General features: G+C 32.4%; 1 protein-coding gene across 2 annotated transcripts in view; it reads right to left on the minus strand.

Moving 5' to 3' along the window:
- The window catches only part of LOC138944859 (GTP-binding protein Di-Ras2), a 78744-nt gene that overhangs the window by 3763 nt on the left and 49934 nt on the right, over positions 1-25047 (minus strand). Inside the window, exons 3-6 of one of the 2 annotated variants that reach the window (XM_070315921.1) lie at positions 5668-5760; positions 2799-3395; positions 1342-1487; positions 809-1074 (exon numbers count right to left, since the gene is read on the minus strand). In XM_070315921.1, coding sequence (XP_070172022.1) covers positions 809-1074; positions 1342-1487; positions 2799-2985 — 599 coding nt within the window. In that variant the 5' untranslated portion in view covers positions 2986-3395; positions 5668-5760. The remainder of the gene's footprint in view (positions 1-808; positions 1075-1341; positions 1488-2798; positions 3396-5667; positions 5761-25047) is intronic. The other variant, XM_070315922.1, reaches the window with a different exon arrangement.

A 25047-nucleotide genomic window follows, 5' to 3' on the forward strand; every position in this document is an offset into this window, starting at 1 on the left:
TTATAATTGTATTTCTTCTGTTCTTTATCTCTTCCTATGTTATCATCTTCAATTGTACAATATAAAGAGAAGGAAAAGAATTTAATAATCCACATTTATTATTAAGCGATATTGACAGGCTCCTAAATTCATATTCTCATCGTGAATTTAACCCAAAACGTGCCTCTTACAATTCTGAGTTCTCATTGAGTTTTACGTTGGATGCAATCTTCATCTTAAGCCTGCCTGCATCAACAATCTAGGTTAAGTAAGCTCAGGGATTCGCTATGTCTTTCGAGATTACAGTTCTATCACAATTAATGTTAAGTGATGATGTATGACAGATTTTTAAAGAATTAAGAGACGAACTGCCACACACACACATTCAATTTTACGATCTTTTTTTAAATATACGTTATATATTTTTTTAGAATATCGTAACACATGTAAGACTTATTTCACGAGTAAATTTAAACTTTTCAATCTCTTTCCCCTAATAACAAGGCAAATTTCAAGAAATTTTATGTTCTTAATCTTCAATATTAAGTATCTCGATAGAAGAACCAAGCCTTAAATTAAAATATCGCTTGAGTGAAGTCTACTTGAAATTAAACGAAGAATAAGAGATTTTGTTATCTATTCTTAAAATCTAATTTGCGAGTAACTATTTATTTTCATACAGCTGCCATATAATTTGATAACTGTCTTGTTTCGTTAAAAGTAAAATCAGTTAGCGGAGCCGACGTATTCAATATACATTATTATGTATATAAAAACACAAAAAGATTAATGACATCATGAAGAGACAATAACATTAGCATCACAATACCTGCGAGATCCGTACGCCGAACATCTCCTTCTGAGTCCCGACTCGTCGGTCTCGCCGGTGGGATTTTTCGGCACGATTCTGGAAAGCGTGACGAAGCACCTGAATATATCCTTAATGTTATAATCGTCCTTTGCCGAGCATTCCATCACTTTAGCGCGTAACTTGGGTAATTCGCAAAACAGCCACTCGCTTACATCCTCGATGGGTACTTCCCTTCGGGCCGGCGCCAGATCAAGCTTGTTCCCGGCGACGACTATCGGTACTTCCTGTCAAAAGATAGCTACGTCCTATAGTCTTATTTACCAGAAAGGCAATCTTTTTTCTCGTCAAGTATAATTTAGAGAAGAAAAGTTTAAGTCAAAGAAATAATATCTTATTTTCTTTATCAATTTTAAATATTATATTATGTAGATATAAATTTTTAAAAAGGCAAAACAATAGTTTGTTTAGATCGCAAGTGTAATGTTGAATACGTTATACACTATACGAGATTATGGATCGCGTGCGAATGAATATATTTAATAATGCCACACCTGAAAATCGGGTCGTTGTTCTCTCACTTCTTCGAAGCAACGCTTCACGCACTCGAAGCTCGGTAACGATGTTGTCGCGTAGACGAGCAAGAATGCGTGGGCGGTGGCTATGCTCAATCGTCTCATCGCGGGAAACTGCAGGTCACCTGTAGTTTTAAAAGCGAAAGATCAGCCAGTCTTATACGAGATCGAAAGATTCTTTCGCGTGACTTACACAGGATAGGTTTCTAGAAAAAATTGTCATACAAAATAATCTCTTACTCATAACTTGATTTCTGATTCTTTTCGTTCAATGAACGTATTGAAATTTATAGTTATTTATACCACAATATATTTTAACGTTATCAGAAATCTCTTTTCATGTTATTATTCTTGCTGTGAATTTTCGCTGTGTAATATAACTCACAATCAGTCTATACACGATACGTATAATGCGTTTATATCTCAGCTTTTTCCGATACTCGTTGATCTCTCGCTAAGAAGTCACCGGGAAAATGCAACTCCGATTGGATCAAGGATATCCTCGTGTACATTTATATATGTACATACATATGTATGCTACGTGATACTGACAATGAGTTATAGTTACTTTATACGCGATTCTAACGAGATTGAAATTTCAGTCAAAGTTCATTTCGTTTACATTCAAAGTGTTGAGTTTGAAAATAGGTAGACGTAGTATCACATAGCATGCAATCTTTTTTATTATATTGTATCGTGGAATCAATGATGAGAAAAGTATATTTCAGGAAATTATGACTTTTAGAAAAATATAGAAATAATTCATTTTCTTTTTCGTAGATTTATATTTTTCTGTTGAAGCTTTAAAAGTAGGTCCGAAAATTGGTTTAAATTGACTTAATAAAATTATTAATATTATATTTTAAGTATAATTTCAATATATATATATATATATATATATATATATATATATATATATAAAACTTAAAAAAATGTATAATAATATATTATTTAAATATATTGAATTGTTTCACATGTGAAGTATGTAAAACGATAAATACGTTTTGAAAGTCTCATCGTCAGTTTTATTTTATTTCTATATTTATATAAGTAAATATTCTTTGATAATCAATTATACATATATCACGTAAATGAAAATACGTTCGAAAGATCATATTGAAATAAAAAGAAAATATATTTACACTTCTGTAAAACGTTTTTTATGATTTATTCAATTATTTATTTATAATTTAATTTTTTATTTCTTTTATTTTTATTTTTGCTTTCAAATCTATATGTGATTGAAAGAAAATTACGAAAAAATGGTTCTTTATTTCAAAAAAAACATGAGAAAATTAATATCTTCTTAAAAATATAATAGACATATTTTATTTTCTCCGCGAAATTATTTAAAAATCATTGAAATCGTTTTATCGAAACATCTCATATGCAACAATTAATTGGAGCAAAGAGAGACGGCGGGATAGCGGTCTTACCCGCGGTATCCAAAAGATCGACCTTGAGAGTCAGGGTGCCGAGGACGCATTCCCGCGAGTACAGATCCTCCACGGTGGGCCGGTATCGCTCGCTAAAACCCTGACCGAGCAATCGGCGTATAATGGCGCTTTTGCCGACCCCGGCGCCGCCGAGCACCACCAGCCTGATCCTCTCGAGATCGGCCATGTTCTGCGTTTGGTCGAACTCCGTTTGGCGGTGATCTCGAGCACGACCGCGAGAATGCTGCAGCTTCAGGAAGGCATCGCACACCAGGGAGGAGGTCGATCGAAGTATTCTCCTCCTTGCAATCCAATATAGTTACCTCACCCGTCGCTCTTCCTTCGTCCGAAGGATACTAATTTGATTCCCCGCGACGGTTCCTGACCTAGACCCCGCGGTCAGGAACGTCTCGATGATGGTAGTCGCTTTTGATCGGGATCGATCAACCGGTCCGAGATGATCGCGTTTCTTCGCCCGACGACGTCGCCCGTCGTCGACTTCTCCATTCACTTATCCCGTTTACGCTGCGATCCTGGGGGATCTTGCATCTTCCTCAGGGAAATTGTCCGCTCGGTCTGCGACTCGAATTAAAACTTCTGTTGAGAAATAAAAAGAATCGTCCTGTTATTATTTATTTACACGCGCCAACATTTCATTGGCCAAATCTAATCACGAGGAAGGAAAACTCGGTGTAATGCCATTTGGGACTACCAAACGGATCGGAAATTGGAATAAACATTGTTACTATCGGGACGCCTCGGGCTAATTGAAATATTCCGTTCGGAATAACAAGTTTTATTGGGTAATTTTATATGGTATTGGGGGATTTTATATGGTAGCTATCATATTTTATAAGGCATCTGATATATATCAGTTATATATATAAATAGAAATAAAAAATCTCGGCAGTTTTTTAAGGTCATACACACACACACACACACACACACACACACACACACGTGCACATACAATAAGCAAAAGAAATATATTATAATAACTTAATTAAATATATATAATATTTTAATTGTTAAGAAAATTATAATCAAACTCTCTAATAAAAATATAGATATGAATAAAATCGTATCTCGAATATTTTTATGCAAAATAAAGTTGCTCATGGAAATTAACATGGGTCAAGAATATCAGGAAATTTTATTTATTTAGGCAGAAATGTATAAATGTATATATGCAACATATATTGTATATCATGATACGCTAACATTTTTTACATTTCTTTTATGGCAAACGCATATGAAAAATAAATACGTGACGTTCTATGAAATGCATTGCGGTAATGGGAAGAGATTCGCCACCGGCATATGCATCGCATAACATTTTAATCTCAAAAATATTTTTCTACATAGTTATCGACTAATTTTTGCTGTTTAATTTTAATCTTCTGTTATCATGGCATCTGCGTTTATTACTCTCTTGTCTTTTGATTCTCTTTACTTTTTAATAATAGAAGGATATAATTGTTAATTAACATTTTTAATTACAATTCACTGTAGCGGCATAATGATATACATTTACTAAGAAAAATTTTGCTCCATAGCATCACGATTATTGATAAAAACCTTTCCATTAATGAAATCATTGCACTGTTATATTTGAACATATATTTTGGAAATGAAATTATTGATAAATTATTGATATTGATTCTAATTTTGGCAAAACATATATATATATGTTTACGTTCAAAGATTTCCGAGACACATGCAAATCACGTGCTTAATTCTCGTCAAAAGAAAATTTACGCAAATATAGATTAATTATATTTAAAAATAAATTATTTTTTTATAAATAAATATGTGACGTGTAGCGATCAAATTGTTATCGAGAAAATCTTTTCAATTAACTCGACTTACGCGAACATACATTTTCTTTTAATGAAAATTTATGTAGATACGTTAATAGGACTTTAATCCTATCGTGCGTAACTCGGGGCGGATATTAGGAAAGCGTAATGTAATGAAATTCTGCCGGTCCGATGCGATGGTATTTACAATCACGCGATGAGAGAAAAGAAAGCGGCAACGCGATGCGACCGTAACTCATATCTTGCATCCTGCCTTACGAAGGGATTATGAAGAGATAAGAAAGAAACGTGCGTATCTCGCTTTTTTTTTTCTACGCAATTTATTTTGACGATCGAAGTATATCCTTTTCTTTTCTCTCTCTTTTTTTCTGTTTCTTTCTTTCTCTCTTGCACAATTTCCGAGCCCTTCAGCAAAAGTCACAGGTGGCTGTGCGCGCCGGTGGCCTCCTTTTTCTCCTCTTCGATCGATCCCGCGGAAATCTCCATGGGATTAAAACGTCGCTAAACACGCCAGTGCCAACGACAGCTCCGGCTCTGTTTTATGAAATAAGGCCTTAATCGTCAAGCTCGTTAAACGTCGCGGAAATTCAGCGCGTCAACCGCGCGCAATTGCGGCCTGGAAGCTTTTTATGCGGAAAAGTTCGTAAAGAGCGCGTCAGAGCCGTAAACGCGCGAATGACGCACGTCCGATTCTTTGTTCCGTTTAATGAATTTAACGGCAGCTGTACGTGGCTTTATCGCGCTGCAAAATATATTCATTACGATCCTTTCGATTGTTACGTTCCGTTAGCGCCGCGTATCTATACTTTTAACAGTTTCAATAAGTTGAGAATAAAGGGGAAATCTCGAAACAATATACTGAATTTTACTTGCAAAGTATTCGACTTAATATATCATTAATTATAAATGGATAATTAATTAATTGATTAATGTGTAAAAGGTTAAAAAAAGCTTGAATCTTTTAGATGCAGGAAAGAGTCGAGCTTATGACATAACAGAAACAGCAAAGAATCATGCGCGTTAACAATTAAAGAAAATCTGAAGTAAACCATTATGTCGTAATATGCTTTGCGTAATCAGTAACTTTTGCGTCTTCTTCTCATTTATATCTTCTGTCTCGGTTGATCATTTGAATTTTAATCCTGTAACAGAAAAGTAAAAAGCAAGACTGAAATTAAAACAATCGGAATTTTTGTGTATTTAATTGTATTTATATGTATTACAAATTTTTCGCGAGTCTTCGCTTCTTTTTTTCAAATTGATTAAAATTAAGTAAACCGAGCGATCTATCTATCTCAGTTGCTTAAACGAGAATCTGCAGCATTGCCTGAGTTATTAGGATAATTATTCACATTATTAGTGTTTCTCAGGATTCTCCTGCATTCGCATTATCTATTAAATTCTGCTTGTATACATTAATGATATTTTTTTAAATAAATTTTTGTAATTATGTCGGCATTACGATCGACGTTTATAAAGTTATGGCGTTGAATAATTACGAATAAACGAAAGTTTTATTCCTCGGAATTTTTCTCATATAGATTTATAATAAATATTTATGATTATATAAAAAATTAAATTTATAATAGCAACAATTTATTTGATCTAATTTGCCCATTAAGCTATTACATGCTAATGCAAATTGATATTTTTGAGTTATTACTTTGTACAATATAAGAAAGTTATGTTATCGTTGGATGATCGCTACGGAGAGAAATAGTGACATCTTTTACGTGATACTCGTGAAATGGATACTATAGAGTCTGAAATGGAAAGAAACTCGACTAAAGGATTTCTCGATCATCCATAACGCGGTTTTCTTCAAATATTGAATTCAACACAAGAATGAAACGAGATCAAATCCTTTCAGAATTCGTTTCCGCAGATTTTTTTTAAATCTTGATTTCGTTTCAGGAACACACACACACACTCACACACATACACACACACACACACACACACACATATATATATATATTTTATAGATAATCGTAAATCCAACAGGGATTTTTAAAAAAAGTTTCGTGTATGTATTTCATACCATCGAAAAAATCCATCATTGTTTACTTGTGAATTTTAGAGACAATATTGAATGAAATCATCATTTGTGTTGTCTGTCTTTTAGAACAAAATATTTCTTATTATTTCTTATTAATATTTTGTAAGTATTATTACAATACATATTTTTTTGATATGCTATATTCTTTACACAGCGAAAAATTCACTTTAATTCGATACATTTCTGAAATGTTATAGAAAAGCTTTACTTTTGCGATTTTTCCTTAGACAGACGAAATTATGTATCTTATGTATTGGTCGTTTTTACTTGGGGATATGGCCGTGTATTTATTTTAGGGCGTACGAAATAATAAATTTTGCTAATGGTTTTGTAATATCGGGCGTAATACACATTTTACGTGTGTTTAAAAACTCGTTATTAAATCCATCTTTCCGGCCGTTAACCGATTTCTGCTAACATCAGCACGATTTACATAATAATGCTCGAAAATTCCTGCACGGCTTTTCCGAACACGGTCGACAAAATTGAAAAGTCGTTAATTCGCCGCTCGCGTACAAACAGACAACAAATATTCCATTGCCTAATCGCATCACGTCTCTCGATACTACTAATGCTTCTTTTCCTCTCCCCATAATAAATGATATCCCTTTAGTAATGTTAGAACACGTGTGTATCGCGATATCCGAAAATATAAAAAAAGTTTGCCCGGGATGACAGGGATGCGGTTATCATGGATGTACAAGAGGGGAGTTTACGAGTTGTACGTCTTGCTTATCTTCTTTCCGATATAGGAAGAAAATAAAAATATAAGAATACCACATATAAAAATAATTATATCTCAAGATCTTACCAACCGCATAAAATAGAACAAATAAATCAATTTAATCTTCTTTATATAGAAAATATTATTTTAAAAATATTGATAAAGCTATAATTTTGTTGGTCTGATTGTTTCTCGAATAGTGCAATGAATGTAAGCGCATTACTTGACAACGATACATTTTCCTTTGGACAAAATCGTCAATTTTATATACGTTATAAAGCTCCATTTGATTTTCTTTATAAATTATATGTATGATGTTATATTATGTGTGTATATAATATATAATAAAAATTATTATTATTAATGTTATTAGTTATATACATATAATTAATAATAATTATATATATAATTAAGAAATTGATATTTAAAATGTTAACAAATAGAAGAAGAAATTTGTCAACAGTAGAAATCCTAACGACGTCATTGTTCCAGATGTTTCGGATGAAATAAATCTTGTAGTCTTGTATTTCTCGAAGATATTGTATTGTTTCGTTATAAACTATGTATTACAGTAACCGAGATAATGAGCATGGATAATTGTACAACCCGATCTTAGCAAGACATGCTTGGATCAGATTCAAGCACATCTAATAATTCGAATATTGATTTAGCCTTGATATTTTTACTAGAACAAAAATATAAAAGAACAATGTTCTTTAAGTTTATTACCGAACAAAGTTAAATAACTCAAAAAGAGGAAACAAAGAAGATTATTCGGAGTATGTATATTATATTTATATAATATTAAAATATATGTGTTTTTTTTTTATATAAAATTTATTTTATTTATTGTAAAGATCAAGTTTTATTGGAAATTTTATATATTTATTAGCTCTTCTATTTTTTAATTAATTTGACATATGTTTCATTTTCATTTGGCATTTCACAATAACATTTCAGTTTCATAGAATTGATATTTACGATGATCCGCTATTTAATATTCTGATGAATTTTGTGCTAACGAATAAAATGATAAATGATGCAGCAAATGTCACTTTGAAATATGAAATTAATTAACCTTAACAAGTCCTCGCCTTTCTCTCGCGAGAAGTCAAATTACAGCAACATTGTTAAACGATAATTTAATTCACGTCGCAATAAAATCAATTATAAGATACATTTGTTTCGACATAATAAAATGACGCGTAATAGCAATAAAATACTGTCAGTGCTTTATTTTATAAGTGTTCGATGCGTCTTTTACGCTATAACGATCGCGAGAATCAAAGTGGATTTATCGCGGCTATCAAATGTACCGTGCTCGATCGATTGATGTGAGCAAAATGTAATAAAGTTTATCCCATTTTTCGGATCCTTCTTTCGTTGCTTGACTTTGTTGCGAGAAAGAATAAGAAATTGACGCGAGAAAGAAAATAGCAGCGAAAAGTGACTCGTGCTCACTTTAAGATATTAAGAACGAAGATAAAAAAAATCATCACGAGATTTATGTATGAGATTAACATAATCTTGTTTCGTTTTAATGCATTTTCTGCTAGTATCAATATTCTGTTATTTTTACAGAAAGACAAATGTTACTTTGTAAAATCCGCGGTAAGAATCAGATCTTTCTCGCGGGACTTCTGTTAACACGATGTAAAATTCTGCGCAAGTAAATATCAATTAAAAAAATTTTTTTTAAATATTTATTGTGGCGTGTGCGTGTGCAACATGATTTATAAAGAGTTCAATTGCAACGAGTATTATACAAACATTTTTGTTTCAATTATTTATTTTAAACAATTTATGTTTTTTTAGGAAAAATATTATGCGGTACCTTTTTATTGAGATAAAAACATATATACTAAAATACATGTATATATACATATTTCCATTTATGTAAATTTTATTGAAAAAATATTAATTCACCTATCAAAAACATGGATTTGAATCAACAAAGTCAGAGAATTAACATTACGAAAATTTTTGTATATCGCTTATCTCCCTTTAAGTATTTACGATTATATTAGAATTATTCGTTTTTTTTTTCTATTTGACATTTAATGCAAAGTATCGTTATACTTTAAATTGGCGATAGCTATTATTTTACTCGAATTATTCGAGCTATAAATGCCATTAATTTAGTCTGTTTGTTTGAGCGAGCGCTTCGAATTTTCATTTTGTATAATCACCATTATATTTGCAACGGAATGCAAGTATCTGCATATCGCAGATTTAATTTTGCTAAATTTTTCAAGAGTTTTTTTTCCAAGAGCAGAACAGTTTCCTCGGCGTGTGTTCACATACAATTATCTCTTTGAAAACTTTATTTGCGTACGCTGTCAACGTTATTCTTGAAATGTGGAACTTTATAAAAAGCCCAGGGAAAAAGACTGTCGTGTAATTACGAAGGCGGTGGAATGAGAAAGGAGACGAGAAATACTTAAATCACCAGCGTTATAAATGGTCGCAAGTTTTCTAATATTTCTTCCCTTGTATTTATTCTCGACAAACTTTATGGCTAACAGTACTCCCTGGAATACGTTCGAGTAAATAAAGTAACTGTGATGTGTTAAAATAGAAACGTGTTGCTCGAAATTATTGAAAGTTATTTTATTTTCACCTTGATCTTGCTCTAATTACCTAAGCGTTTGAAATAAAAATTTAAATTAGTAATTTTTTTTCATATGCTCTTCTTTTAATTCCTTAATATAGAGTCAAATACATTAACGTATCGCACGGTGATTCAAAGACGATATAATATATAAAAATACATATTTCAAAGTTTTTTCTTTTAAAAATAAATATTTTAAAATAATCTTTAATATTGCAAGATTATCGATCTCACATGCTAAGAAGTAAATTAAAATTAATTTAAATCTCCGATAAGCATTTATCATTGTTATTTTTTCGAATAAACAATTTATTTTATAATAATATAATCTATATATATATATAATTTCAATAGATCAATTAACTTCGTCTCACATCGCAAACGCGGTGTAAATTATTACGCCAAATGGATAGATGCAAATCGAGGTAGTTAGAGGACGACGGTGTTAACTATGATCTGTGATCCCTTCGAGCGCGTTGACGGACGGTCAATCTATTAGATAACGTCGGCTCGGTATCCCTCTGTTATCCATCGAGTTTGGGGAAATTATATCGAGCCGCGGGACGTAAGCTCATTATCGGCACTGACATACATATTTTCGCGGTTTGCGGCTTCTCTCTGCGGCGTTGTGCCATTCGGCGGGCTCGTGTCCCGGAATTACGTATGTATGCAGGTGCGGTGGTATGCAGCTCCGCACTCCCCCTCCCCCTCCCCCTCCACCCTTCCTTCCACCGATCGCTCTCCTCCGACATGGCGCGTGCAATTACGGCGGTCTTCGGGGTATACGAATACGTTACAAACGCATTGCCGGCAGGCCATGTGCGTATATAAAGGACGAAAGCGAACTCGCAAAGCAGTCTCTTCCTCTTTTGAGTTGGCATTTCTCGTCGGCATTTCTTTCGAAACATTTTATACGAGATACGTATATACGATACATATATTTTTCGAATGCGCATGCAATTGGAATAAAAAAATAACTCCGTAAAGAGAAAGGGAAAGAGAAAAAGTCTGTGGAAAATTATACTTTTTCTTGTGCATGCGTATTTCATTTTAAATTAATTATACTCTATTATACAGTCAGCTCGAGAAACAGAGAACGACACTCGTTAAAATTGATCGCGTACAGCTTAGTCTGTATAAATTCTTAGTTGATATCTACTTTATAGGTATGATATGGTAAATACAGTTATGTATATGCAAAATAATGCATTATACTTTGGCATATATACAATATATTAGCATAGACTTCACGAATTATCGGTTTGAATCTTCGGTTGGAGAAAGATAATTTGATCTCTCTATGAGAGAGAGAGAGAGAGAGAGAGGGGGAGAAAGAGAGATCATAGTCTAAATATATCTTTGTTATTCTAGACTAGACTTCCGAGCTTTACGATGTCTGAAAGCGCGAACTAACTATTCGAGTCGAGAAACGGCGATTTTAAGATTAACATGCGATATTTCCAAGTCAAATGGACTTTGGTCGCAAGATTTTTGCATACTGCATGAGGAAGGAGAAGGCAACGTTCGCAGTTTACGTTAAATGTTATATTTCACGATACTCTTAGAATGGGACTATCGATCTTGGCACTGCATCGTGATTGTATAACGCGGGAATTTCATTAAATCAATATTGAAAAAGAGTAGTTATAAATATGTGAGTGGTAAATCGCGAAATGTATATAGATTATACTTTTATCGGCCATCATCTAGTCTTAGATTAGCTCGAGGCAGAAATATCCTTATTTATTTACCTCACAGCAAACTTTTGATTAATTTCTTTGAGAGAACAATGAATCTTCGTTCTCGCACGCTTACAATATCAATAGAAGTGCAGTCGAATTTTTCGTATAATTTTATTTGATTAAATATTTTAAACATTTAATGGAATATTTTAAACATTTAATGAAATATTTTAAATATTTAATGAATAATAAATAATGAATAATATTAATTATTAATAATAGCCATAGTGTTTTCATCGATTAAAATGATAAATTCCATTTTTCTGCAAATGTTGAATTTTTGCATATAACAACATTTTTATTCCGATCTTCTATAATCCCGTCGTTGCTTATCGCAGACAATTTTATTTCCATTCGACATTTAGTCGATGATTTATCAGCTGGTGAAACGACGTGTAACCATTCATGGCAAATCCAAATGTCGCGCCTGTAAATTCGGTCAAATGTGTGTAGAGATAGATTTTGCCTTTCGCGTATATGCGATCGATGAAAAGAATTTATTCTTGGTTGATCAACTTTCGATCAATTCAAGTACTTCCTATACTTCATCTCAAATTTTATTTAATTTTTTTACGTATTTTTTTCTTTGAGAGATTTGACTTTTATCTTTTAATAAAATTCTATAAATACGTAATTTACGAGTATATATATATATCGTTCATATTTCCTACGATAATGTTGGTTATTCAAAATTTTTTCTTTAACGTGTATCCTTGACATTTTTTGACAATTTCTGTTTTCATAAAAAAAAAGGATATAAAATGTTAATATATTTTTTGAAGATTTTTTTGAAATCATTTAAAAGAATCGAGATGTATAATATTTGAATAATCTTATATGAAAACATTTTTTTTTTTTTTTATCTCGTTCGATTGTGATGTAAAACTCTTTTGTTTATTCAAAGGCCGTAATTGAAGTACGTACAGTGAGATTGTTGGTTTTTGCAAACCTAGGGAAAGTGCAATCTACTAACAATAAACCGTACGATGATCTATTTATCTCAAAGTACTCTCTCGCTCACATCGTGCGTTCGATATGCATTATGCATCGTTCCTGTTGCAGAATATTAGCCACGATTAGAACAACATAGAATACAAATACGGCCCTCTGTCATCTGTGTGTCTCTCACACGCCAATTTTCCAACGCGGAATCCTATGAATATTTTATAAAGACTCGCGAGCCTATCATTTTTTTCGCGCCCTTCATGAACCCTCGCTTCTCTCATATCGATGTTCCCCTATATTATATCGCAGTTTATAGACCGGTACACTTTAGCATACGCTATCGACAGTCACTTAATGTTCAGAGCCATTATTCCGTTTTTTGTTGGGATCTGCTTGCAGGTGGATAGACCCACTTCGCTTGTACTCAGGCGTTATGATTGTCTGATAAATAACAACAAAAGTCGAGCTACTTATATGAAAACAGAGGTTTAAAAAAATAAATATATATATATATTAATATTTTATGATGTATAAAAAATATCTTGTTATATTATGATAATAAATATAATATATTTTACGCAATATATAACATATGTTGCTATATATATATTATACAATATTTTACATACGTTCTCAAATCGAATTTGTACTATAAAGCCTATGAATATTGATCCTGATTTGTATACGTTCTGCTTAAATTATAAGAGAAAGAAGTTTTTTTTCTATTGTGTATAACGTTAATGCATCTTATATGTAAGATGTCCTTATAATATTTAATTGATAAAAAATATTCTCTAATAACATAGATCTAAAAATATAAATCTAATATTACAAAACAATTTTCCGGAATTATAGATATTGAAAGTTGTATGAAAATATTTTACAATCAATACACTCATCAAACATATAATTATTATTTAACATTCTTCGAGTATAATAGAGAATATAATTCATCGTAAATACGCTACAACGATAAAAAATGCGTATCTTGAATTATAACACGGAACGAAAGCGTTTGCTAATCTACGCTTTTTTATTTTTTGATATTTCTTTTATCAGTAATTCGTTACGTTAGTAAAGCTTGGCCAAACACTTTAGGAACATCCTGTAGGAGATAGGTTTTTTGCACTCGAATGAACTCGATGGAAACTCGAAACTGAGGCTTCGGAGTTTTCGTAAAAGTAATTGGCGGATCGTTTGAGAGATACGTGACTCTCGTTGTTATTTCGTTCCCCGGATTTTCCACCCTCTACTTGTTTCATTGTGCCACTCTTTAGTTCTCCGAGAATTTAACGATGACACGTGTATGTACACATATATAGAGGTTGCAACTATTACTTTTGCCAATACATTATTAATTATTAGATACTATACAGAGTGTCCCCAATTTGAATGGCAAAACTTCAGGAGCGTGTAGGGGACCGAAAAGCTAAGACAGAGAGTCCTTTAGAGGTTTGCTCGTTTTTCCTCCATTTTGGAGAAAATCACAAAAAAAACAAAAGAAACAAGTTTTCGTTTTTTTTACTTATTTACATTTTATTTATGTTATCATCTATTTAATGCAGATATTGTTTAAAATGTCGCCCTCTTGCAGTAATGCAAGCATTACATCTAGCACTGACCTCATTAATTGCAGCTAGACATTGTTCTAGTGATATTTGGTGCACTGTATGTATGATTCGGTCTCTTAATTGCTCTCTTGAATTGATCGGCATTGGTAAAGGATAACATCAAGTGTTTGTGGTACATATGTAAGGAACCTTGAAGCAGAAAGTTTATTCGGTGCCAATCAACTCGAGAGAGCAACTGACAATGAGAGATTGAATTTTTACGATTTTCTCTAAAATGGAGCAAAAACGAGGAAACCTCTAAAGGACTTCTTATCTTAGTTTTTCGATCCCTTACACGCTCTTGAAGTTTTGCTATTTAAATTGGGAATATCCTGTATTATCATCATCATTTTTAAAAAGGAAATTAATATTTTATTAATTATCAAATTGTGTCACATTGTTCGCGTACGTTGTACGTATTGTTATAGTTAGAGTATACGGATCAATATTAATTCCAGTCAAATTATATTTCAATTAGCTCGGATGCGTGATAGGCGGAATGGTTCGAAATTGAATTAGTAAAAAGAAATGGAATATATCGATATAACTGAAATAGGTATATAAACTAGGAATTGCAATTATTTTCTACTTATATCTCTTTTCATATATAGTATTATGTATATTAATTAAAATTCATTATTTTTTGTGAAATGTGACATTTATTATATATTTATAAATATATCGTTTAAATATCAAAAGAAAATCTTAATCTTATAAAATTCTTGGGAGCCAAGAAGAGTGAGCTTTTCTGATTTTAGGATAATACCAGTCGCGACGAGCTCTTACGCGGACAAGATTATATAGAGACGACATGAATTATGCAACTCGCAAAGTAAGGAAATTATACCATTGTGTGTACTTAATGTTCGCGTTCGAAAAAATCTCGAACTCGACATGCGATATTCGCTATTCGTGTTATCGATTATCGTGAGAGGCGATTGTGTACGCGAGAATTTCGATGGGTTTCCGAAATTCGATTCCTACAACACCGCGTACGATTTCTTGCTATCGCACTGGTGACCTAATGGAGCCGTAGTAGCAAGAGTAGTGATAGAAACGTTTCGGAAATTTGATCAACCTGTTAGAAAAGGGATCGCGTTTATTGTAGATTTACCTCGACGTGTGTGTGAATCACGAAGCGACTTGGTATTTTATCGGCATGAAACGTACGCTTGACTTACCAATGCATGAATCTTTATAGGAAAAGAAAAGAAGAAAATAGAAGGAGAGGAAATGCTAATTGAAATAAGAAAGAATTCTTATTCTTTGAATACGTACATGATCATATTATAATAAAAAAAAAGTTTTTTATTAGATAAAATATTTCTAAATTATCGTATATATATATATATAAATTGATAGGAACTGATCTGGACAGTTTTCATACCTTCCTATGAGAAAATAAAATATTTTTTCTTAATAAACTCATTGAAGCACGAATTATTTCTGAATATTAAATTATACATATTTTATTATATATATTTCTCAGAACATTCGTAATTGCGTCAATAAATGGATAATTACGTTTTAATCGCATTTGAATAAAAGCGACAAATCAACCGATAAATAAAACCGTGCAAATAATTACTTTGCAAATGAAGCACGCGTGACGATTCAAATTGAGAACCGCCATTAATCGATTTTTGTCAACAAAGCAATTACTATAGACAGATCTTAATTAGAAGTGATTGACTACGTCAGAATTTCTGCCGTAGCATTTTGATGACTGTCAATATTTAATTTGGTCTATCAATCGTGGACAAGCGTGGAACAGAATACGATCATTTGCAGCAAAAAGAGAATTTTTTGAATCGCTCTATTTTGCGTATCGTATGTATTACAAATCCGCATTTTATTACATTTCTGTGACACATTCGCACGATCACAATAAATAACATCAAATCGAGTATTATTGAAAATTTTATATATTTCTTCTATTTTAATTATGAAGAGTTTTGTGTGCGTGTGCATGAGTTTTTAAATTAAATACTGTTATTTGTATAGTGATCTAAATGTTACAAATATAGCTAAAATTTTATAAATATAAGGAAACATTTCTCTCTTTTTCTCTCTAAGAGATAGATTGAATTATAATCGGTGAAGAAAGAAAATTTTATTGCAATAAAAATGTGAATATTAAACGATACCGAAGTTAAAGTTTTTTTTCGCGTTCACTCGCGCAGATTGCGCAGTGTAATTTGATTCGTTTTGTGCAACGAAACGCATTACTCGAAAAATCCAATACGCATGAAAAATCTCGCGCACGTCTCGCGAATTTCCGCCGACCGGAATTTCGGCTGATGAGCGAAGATTAATTAGAACAGACACGTTACGTCTCTGAAGAACAAAAGGCGTTATGGGAATCGTCGACTTTTGACGCAGCATTTAATTTATGTGTGTGTATTTAACAAACAAGAGTTTTACATATGTCTAGTGATCTCTCTCTCTCTCTCTCTCTCTCTCTCTCTCTCTCTCTCTCTCTCTCTCTCTCTCTATCTATCTATCTATCTATCTTTCTTTCTTTCTCTCTAATATGCAGAATTGGAGATATGTGTATGTACATCAATGTATATCAATGCAACAACGAGGAATACGGGGAAATGGGGAGAAGAGGGTTAAATTACGATCTCGTGGCTTTAGCAGACGAGGTACTAATTAGTTTTGGATGCAATTGTAGAGCGGGGTAATATGTCAATAACAGCCTGTTAGCGCGAGTTTAATTTGTCCTGGATACGTAACAAAAGTAACGAAGACCACTCTCTCCGCTAAAAACTCGATGTTCAAAAAATTAAAGAAAAAAGATAAAAACACAAAAATATTTTTTACTACATATATCCCGGATATTGAATTTTGTACATTAATATTCATACATTTTTATTTTAATGTGTGTAAAACATTTTAAGTAATTTTATGTTACAAAATGTGTCTCGTCATACAATATATTTGACTTTAAAGAATGTGTTATATGAATTTTTTTCATTTTATATAATACATTTTACCAAAGTTTCATAAACAACAAATATTTCGCGAAAGCTCTCCAAAACTTATTTTTCAGAGATATAACATAATTTTTCAGAACGCATTATATGTTTAGTAGATAGCCTATGAAAATAAACGAAAAATTAAATTCACTTAATATCACTGAAGAATATCTATTTCTTAAAAATTTTACAAATATTTGTGAAAAATTAAACTTTAATATTCTCGGAAATTTGATACAGGAAATTTAATGCAGGTTTCATCCTATTTTGCAATACCCCTAACTAATTTATCAATATCGTTTCACAGATGTGTATATGTGTGTGTGTGTGTGTATGTGTGCGCGCGCGTGAGAGAGAGAGAGAAAGAGAGAAAAGGAGAGAGATTTGTGCCTATTATGCCATCGTAAGTTATTAGATAATGTTATATCTTCCTCTTAAAACGATACGCAACTCCTTTCTATTTCTTCTACGCTCAAGCATCCCTTGAAAGGATTGAAGAATTAACTACGATAATAGAGAGAACAACATGTTTTAAGTATGACAAGCAGAGCTTTGGAGAGATTCTTTAAGAGATAGAGATTCGTGCCTCTCTGTCAAAATAGCAAAAGAGCGAGCGGAGAGAAAGAGAAAAAGAGAGAAAGAGAGAGGGAATTAGCTTTGTTTATATATTTCAATAAATTATGTTATTGTGGGATTACCATTATTGTTTTGTTGAGCTCATGGTTATTTTTATCACATACAATATCGATAAAACAGATATATGTGATAAAGGACATGGCATATTTTTATGCTCCTTACGTTTCAATAAAATCGAATTTTCTTATATTATTAGCATAACACAACGCGCGCTTCGCCCGCGCCATTTATTCTTTTTCATTAAACATTTTTAACGATATATATACAAAATAACTGTGAAAATATGATCAGCAATGACAGCCGCTCGCGAAGTAAGCGCAATGACAGAATCAATCAGCATCGCGGAGAAGCGACAACAATAAACCTCGAGACTTTCGAGTATCGACTTTACATGCTTTCTTTTAGAAAGGGATATATAATATTTTAAATTTATCGGAGAATCGTAATGCGAGACAATTTTCTCACAGATAAGAAGCTGAATTAAAATGATATATGTTTCAGTTTAGTATATACAGAATGCTAATAATTGCTTTTTAATTTTAATAATATAATTTTGATAAATTAAGTTTCAAAGTTTTAAATAGTAAAAAGAGAGGAAAGAAATAAATATTATATATTTTTTAGATTAATCTCATTAATTTCATATTATTGTAATAAAGATACGTTAGTAAGCTTGAATTGGCAATTATTGATGCGAGAAGTCCGCAGACGCCATGAATGATGGCATCACATAATATTTCGGAAAATCGATAACAAATTCGTCAAAGCAACTATGGTCGAATGGACCCTCGATATATATGGAGACACTCTATATACACATATACCAAGCGACCCTACTCAATTTTCGCGTTTCGCATGGAAAATGTTGGCGATCCATTGAGCCGACGCGCGTGTTAAACGAAGCAGTGTTTACTCACGAATAAATTTCGACGATAGAAAAAAAGCAATAAACAAATGACCGAGGAAGTGGCGATTCGCTCAGGCGTAAGAATATTGGAAATATTCTCACCTGAACAAACTATTCGCTCGACCATAATTCATTTATTCCGCACGAACAACCAGCTATTTCAATCGCGACTGATAACTCTGATTATAGTTTATAGTAAACATTTGAGAATAAAAGATAAGTAAGTAATAACGTGTACTATTGCAGAGAAGATGTTTGATATACCGTTATAAAATATTTTGCTAATTAAGACGAAAGTATTCCTTTGAGAGTACTTAACGGAAATTCTTCTCGACACTTCCCTTGATTTAATTAAAAGCATTCGAGTTTAATTAAGCTTTAAAAATTATCATGAAATAATGCGTAGAAAGAATAGAGCGACGTTTCGAACACAGCATTGCAAAATGTTGCGTTAATTAAAAGGAAAATGTTTTTTGAGGAGACTTGTTTGACAATATATATATTTTCGTCATAGTTCTTTCCATTTTATTTTTGCTCGATTCACAATTAAATTTAAGTTTAATTGACAATAAACGGCCCATACATATATCTTCCTCGGAAATCGTCAACGTTTGACGACAAGTTAATAAATAATGTACGGCAAATTGATGATACACACGATATTTCGGCGGACATCGCAACGAAGGGGTTGAACGATGGTAACGCACTTATTGTTAGTTGCAGATAGTTACACGAGTTTCGAGCTTGTTGCTCGTTAGATGATTGCGTTGCCTTCCGGCGAATACAATCGGTCATTGCCAAGCGTGAAATTATTCCTTGTCGCGAGAAATACATGAAACGGCTCGCCGTTAATTGCTCACTCGATAAAGCTCGCTGTGAACAAGCGCATTAACGCGACGATCAACGACGATGAAAAGTAATGCTAAGAAAAGATTAGATAATATTGGAAAAACAATAATCAATCATTCGATTCCTTCTTTGAAAATACTTGACATTAGATGAGATTGATAAACTATATTTAGTTCATTAATATAATTGATTATTAAGACAGAAAAAATAGAGTGGACACATTTTGAAACTACAAACTATTGAAAAAAATTATATAAAAAAAAATAATTTTATTTCAATAAAATATTATTTCAAAATTTACTTTTTACCAGAATAATAAGTACAATTGTATAAGAAACAATTATTTATAAAATGCAATAACAGAAAATATTAATTGAAATAATAATAATACACATACATACGCTCATGTATTTGAAATATTTATTTCTTATTTGTAAAGTTAACTAAATATTTTAAATATATAGCTTATTATTTCACGCTCACAAAAGAGAGAGAGAGAGAGAGAGAGAGAGAGAGAGAGAGAGAGGGAGCGAAGTAATTTACATAAATATTATTATTTTCTATTTCAAATACTATTTAGCTCATCTCTTTGTAGTTATTTTTTATTATTTAAATTTATACTGTATATTATTTAGAATTATAAAAAAACTTAATCGAATGCGACTTTATTCGAATCCTCAATATTAAAAATTAATTAAAATAGAGCTTTTAATTATATTTCCACGAAGGCAAATTTACCTTTAAGCATTGAATCCATTTATATGTACATACACACAGTTTCCATATGTAATTTTTGTAATTATATGTGTATATCATTAGATACGTTCGAGGTATCATGTATCATGGGGCAAGTTAAAAAAAAAAAAGGGCAGTTACCTTCGGCGCATCGTATAACGCATCTCAAACTTCAGAGCGTTTTCCATATATTAAACGGACACGTGGAGATTCCGGATACAAAGCGACTACGTAAAGGAATTCCGCGCGTCATCAGATGTCTAGCAGATCTCTCGCCAGCGTCAAACGAATATTCTTTACGAATATTCTTATTATGCTGGTATACTTTCCATCCGTTCCATTCTGTATGGATGAAGGGACGCTTTTTCATTATACCGATGGGTTTATGAAGATCTTTTTGCATGCGAAAGGGTGCATACGCTCAGTCGTTGAATCGAAAGGATCGAATAGGAATATCGGCGGTTGAGATGACGTGGCACGAAAGATCGTGTCCTTCGGCAAATCTAGAGAACAATACGAGGCAATCTTACAAGTTCATAAAAATCCTGTCCGACATAGCCACGCGTCGCGTCATAAAAATCCTCGGAAGCCGGGATATTTTTCAGCAGCTCGCGCGAATCGCGCGCGGATGGCGCAATATTCTCGCGTCATTTCGCTCTCTATTTCACCGGTGATTTCATTCATTTCTCGTAGATGTAAGTAAGTTGGTACAGTAAGACGGCATGTGAGCATAAAATTTCTCCCGCGCGTGGAAATGTCAATCGACTTTTTCTCTTTTGCGCGGGATCTTATATAACTATCACACGGAGCCTTTCAAGCCTTGGAAAATACATGTTTCGACTTTGTGTAGACTTTGTGTGACAAAAATATATTATATAAAATACAAAACGATTTTTATACCGTACGCGAACTTCGCATCTTTTTTTAATTACAGATTATCCGCGATGAATGCCGTGTTGATCCTTTTTTAATGAAAATTTGAAGGATGATCTATTTAATAAGATATTTAATAAAATATATTTGAGGTATCTAATAACTTTTCGAAAGTACAAAAGAATTTGATGGATTAAACTCGTTCGAGTAAATAAATAATAAAGCACATTTTTTAATTAATTAATGTCAAATAAACTGTCATTTAAAAGAATTATTGTTTAAAAGATTTCATATATCACTAATATTGAAAATTTGCAAGAGATATGGTAGAGAAAGATTAAATAAAGTAGATTCGAAATTCTTCGAAAATCAATATATCTCATACATTCCTAGAAGATATTAAATAATACGAAATATCATTAAAAGATTAATCTATCGACGCAAAGGCAAGGATTAAGAGGTACGATAATATCGATCACAAGAATTTTAAAGTGGATCAACGGACAGAACATTCTTTTAAATTCCTTCAAGTGTTTAGAGATATTTGTGTTGGAATTTGGAGAGATGCGAATGTGAGAGGCGATATAACGCGATATGCGACAAATAGCAATTTGCCTGATGAAGTAGCGCAAAACTAGCGCGCTTTATCAAAATATTAATTAAAAAGGAATATTATGAAGCGCATGTTACAAGTTATGCAAGCTAATACCATGCAATATTCGCTTCAAATAATGAACTATAAAGCATATAAAATTAAAAAAATTCTAAAAAAGTTTTTCTAAATTAATCTCTCTCTCTCTCTCTTAATCTTTACATATCACACGTTTTCTAAGTTTTGTTTAGATAAATATATCAAGAAAATAATTTACTTCCAATGGCAATTTTTTTTTAATCTCAATGATAGCGATAATATTTTTAAACTTAATGTCGTATAATATTGATATTAGAAGAGAATCTTTCTCAACAATTTTATTTTTAACTAAACAGATGAAAAATTGTTATCAATCTAAAGAAGTGAAATAAAATAGGAAAAAAAATTGTTGTGTATGAATCTATACTTTGCGATTAGTCTATCGCTTACGACTTTAATGTACAAGTAATTAAATCATATTTATTGTCATCATATTAGTGATGATATTAGTGATACATATCGTTATGGTATGATGTATCTAGTAATTGCGAGATTCGCGAAAAGATTGTAGTAAAAACGACACAGAAATTGCGACGAATATAATTGTATATCTTTTAGCGAATTATTGCGCAATCGGTCACATCCCCATTCGTACACGAAGAGCTATGCTTATCTGATTATCTCATTGTACAACATATTTCGTTGTACAATATAGCTTCGCTCTCTCGTGACCGCCTCGAGGGTTTGATAACTCTGCGGTTGACAGCCGTTTTCCTCGACCATTTATTCATAAACGCGCTTTGTTCCCGCGAATGCTTCTGCGAGTTACTGCGCAAGCTACGTACGCAGACGTTCCGCATTTCCGGGGATTAGCAGGAAAGTTTGGGGCTTGTTCTTGCCTCCGCGAGACACGAAGAATGAAGATAAAATGCGAATGAAAAAATACGATTTCACATATGTCAACAATATGGTCGCTTAAATACACTTGTTATTGCTTATCCAATATTGAAACTGTCGAAGGGAAAATGTTTTACCGTCTTTTATACCAGGAATAAGCAGCAATGTCCGAGGATAACAGACGAACTTGTGCTTTTGTTACTCTGCCAGAATACATTTTACATATGGTTAATATAACGAAATGAAAGTATACGGAATAAACGTGATTTACGAAAACAGCAATACATGAACAAAAGTGTTTAAACTATAATATCAATATTATGTTTATCTCTATTAATTGGAATTCTTTTAATTTATGTTTATTTCTCTATTTCTCTTTCTCTCTCTCTCTCTCTCTCTCTCTATAAATTGGAAATTCTTTTGATTTAAGAGTTAGAAATAGATTAATAAATAGATCAAATTAACAGATATTTTCTATTATTTAATTTCTTCCATTGTAAATCCTGGAAATACGAGATGTTTATATTAGAATTATTCAAATTTTGTTAATCCCTCATATCTTTTATCCCTTTTCCATATTCTCATCGCCAATTTGTTACAATGTGTTAACTTTTATGATATGTAAATTGTTCTTCAACTCACAACATTTCCTTGAGCGAAGTTAAATTTACGATGGATGTACTATGCTTGAAGCACATAGAAACTTTGTTATTGACATTTAACTTGGAGATCGGATGTGTCATATGAAATGTCTCTCGATAATATAATTTCAATGTAGCGAAACCTAACGAGAGCGTGGGAACCTTCTTATTCAAGATCTAAGGATGAATCTAAAAAAGAAATTTTGCCGTTGCATTCGCATCGCTTCAGCACTGTCGTAGCGAGAGATTGAGATACAGTATAGAACATGGTGCGATGAAGTTTCGCATTCTAACTCGGACAATCTACGAGGATCAACATACATACACGCATACACGCGCGCCAAGATGTGAGTTGAAGGGAAGTCCATTTAGAAGTTGTAGCGATGTATACATATTGACACTCTTAATTGCAATTGAAGATAATAGCAGGAGCGTATATTGTTAAAAACAATCATAGATCTTGCGAGTGGTGTGCAATATATTTTTTTGTTTCACTAGCAATATATTTTGTTAATTGTTATTGTCAAGGTATTCACGAAATAAAAAAATATAGCATAAACTGGTAAGAAATGATACAATTTAATTGCGATCATATACGTAATTGACGTAATTAACGTGATTTATATTTTTACATAAACCATGTAATAATATATTATTTAATATATTTTCTTAAAATATATTAAATCAGACACTTACTGTGTATGTCAAACGACACACGCGTTGATTTTAAATTTGAGTCGAGTTCTTAGAGATATTTTCATTTGGAAATTGTTGCTATATTATTTTATCCTTCCTCTCTTTTTTTTAGCTTTTTTCTTTTCTCATTTTTGTTGAATCGTCAACGGAAGAATTTTTTATATAGCATCTATCATCGTGCCGATTTGCTATTATCAAGCGAGTCCCTTGAAAAATAGATCGGACTTAATGGGTTAAGAGGTTCTATTCATGTCCATGTGCCAAAGCGTTTGACCCTTTTTCCCTTTGTTTTCAAACGACTTCGCACCAAAGCCGCGAGATAACCACAGAATTACTGCGCCAATAGAATTAGGACGCTGCTACCGTTTTTTTCTTCCCGCCACGCGATTTATCGCGGAGGATCCTTTTATTAACACAGACGCCTTTGTGCTAACCGCGAAATTTCCTTCAGTCACGCAAACGCAGAGGCAATATTATCATTCTCAACGAAGAACTTGCTTTAAATAGAGCGCGCGTGCAAAAAGATGGAAGTGGAGTTGCAACGGGGATAAGATTAGTAAGCAGCGAAACTTTCACGTTTTCCTTTGCATGTTTGTAGCAGAATTCGTAATTATCCGTTCCTGCTCCATCTTTCAATATTATACAGTTAATAGTAGAAATAATTCTAAAAGATATCATATTTTTGTAACGACTACTCCAAATTATTTCTGTTCTTTAATTAGCCCTTTTTAGCTTTATTGAAAACTATTGGAAGTGATATAAATGAAACCGTCGTGCGTCAACTTTAATCAAAAGTTCGTGAGACTAATGCATCAAAGGAAATATAATAGCGATATAAAATACAAATTAGGTAAAACAAAGTCTTAATTGAGCGTTTTGACGCGAATGTGTA

The sequence above is a fragment of the Polyergus mexicanus genome, unplaced genomic scaffold, assembly GCF_030449975.1.
Source record: "Polyergus mexicanus isolate NDT 795.1 unplaced genomic scaffold, iyPolMexi1.0 SCAF_3, whole genome shotgun sequence".
NCBI classification, from domain to species: domain Eukaryota; kingdom Metazoa; phylum Arthropoda; class Insecta; order Hymenoptera; family Formicidae; genus Polyergus; species Polyergus mexicanus.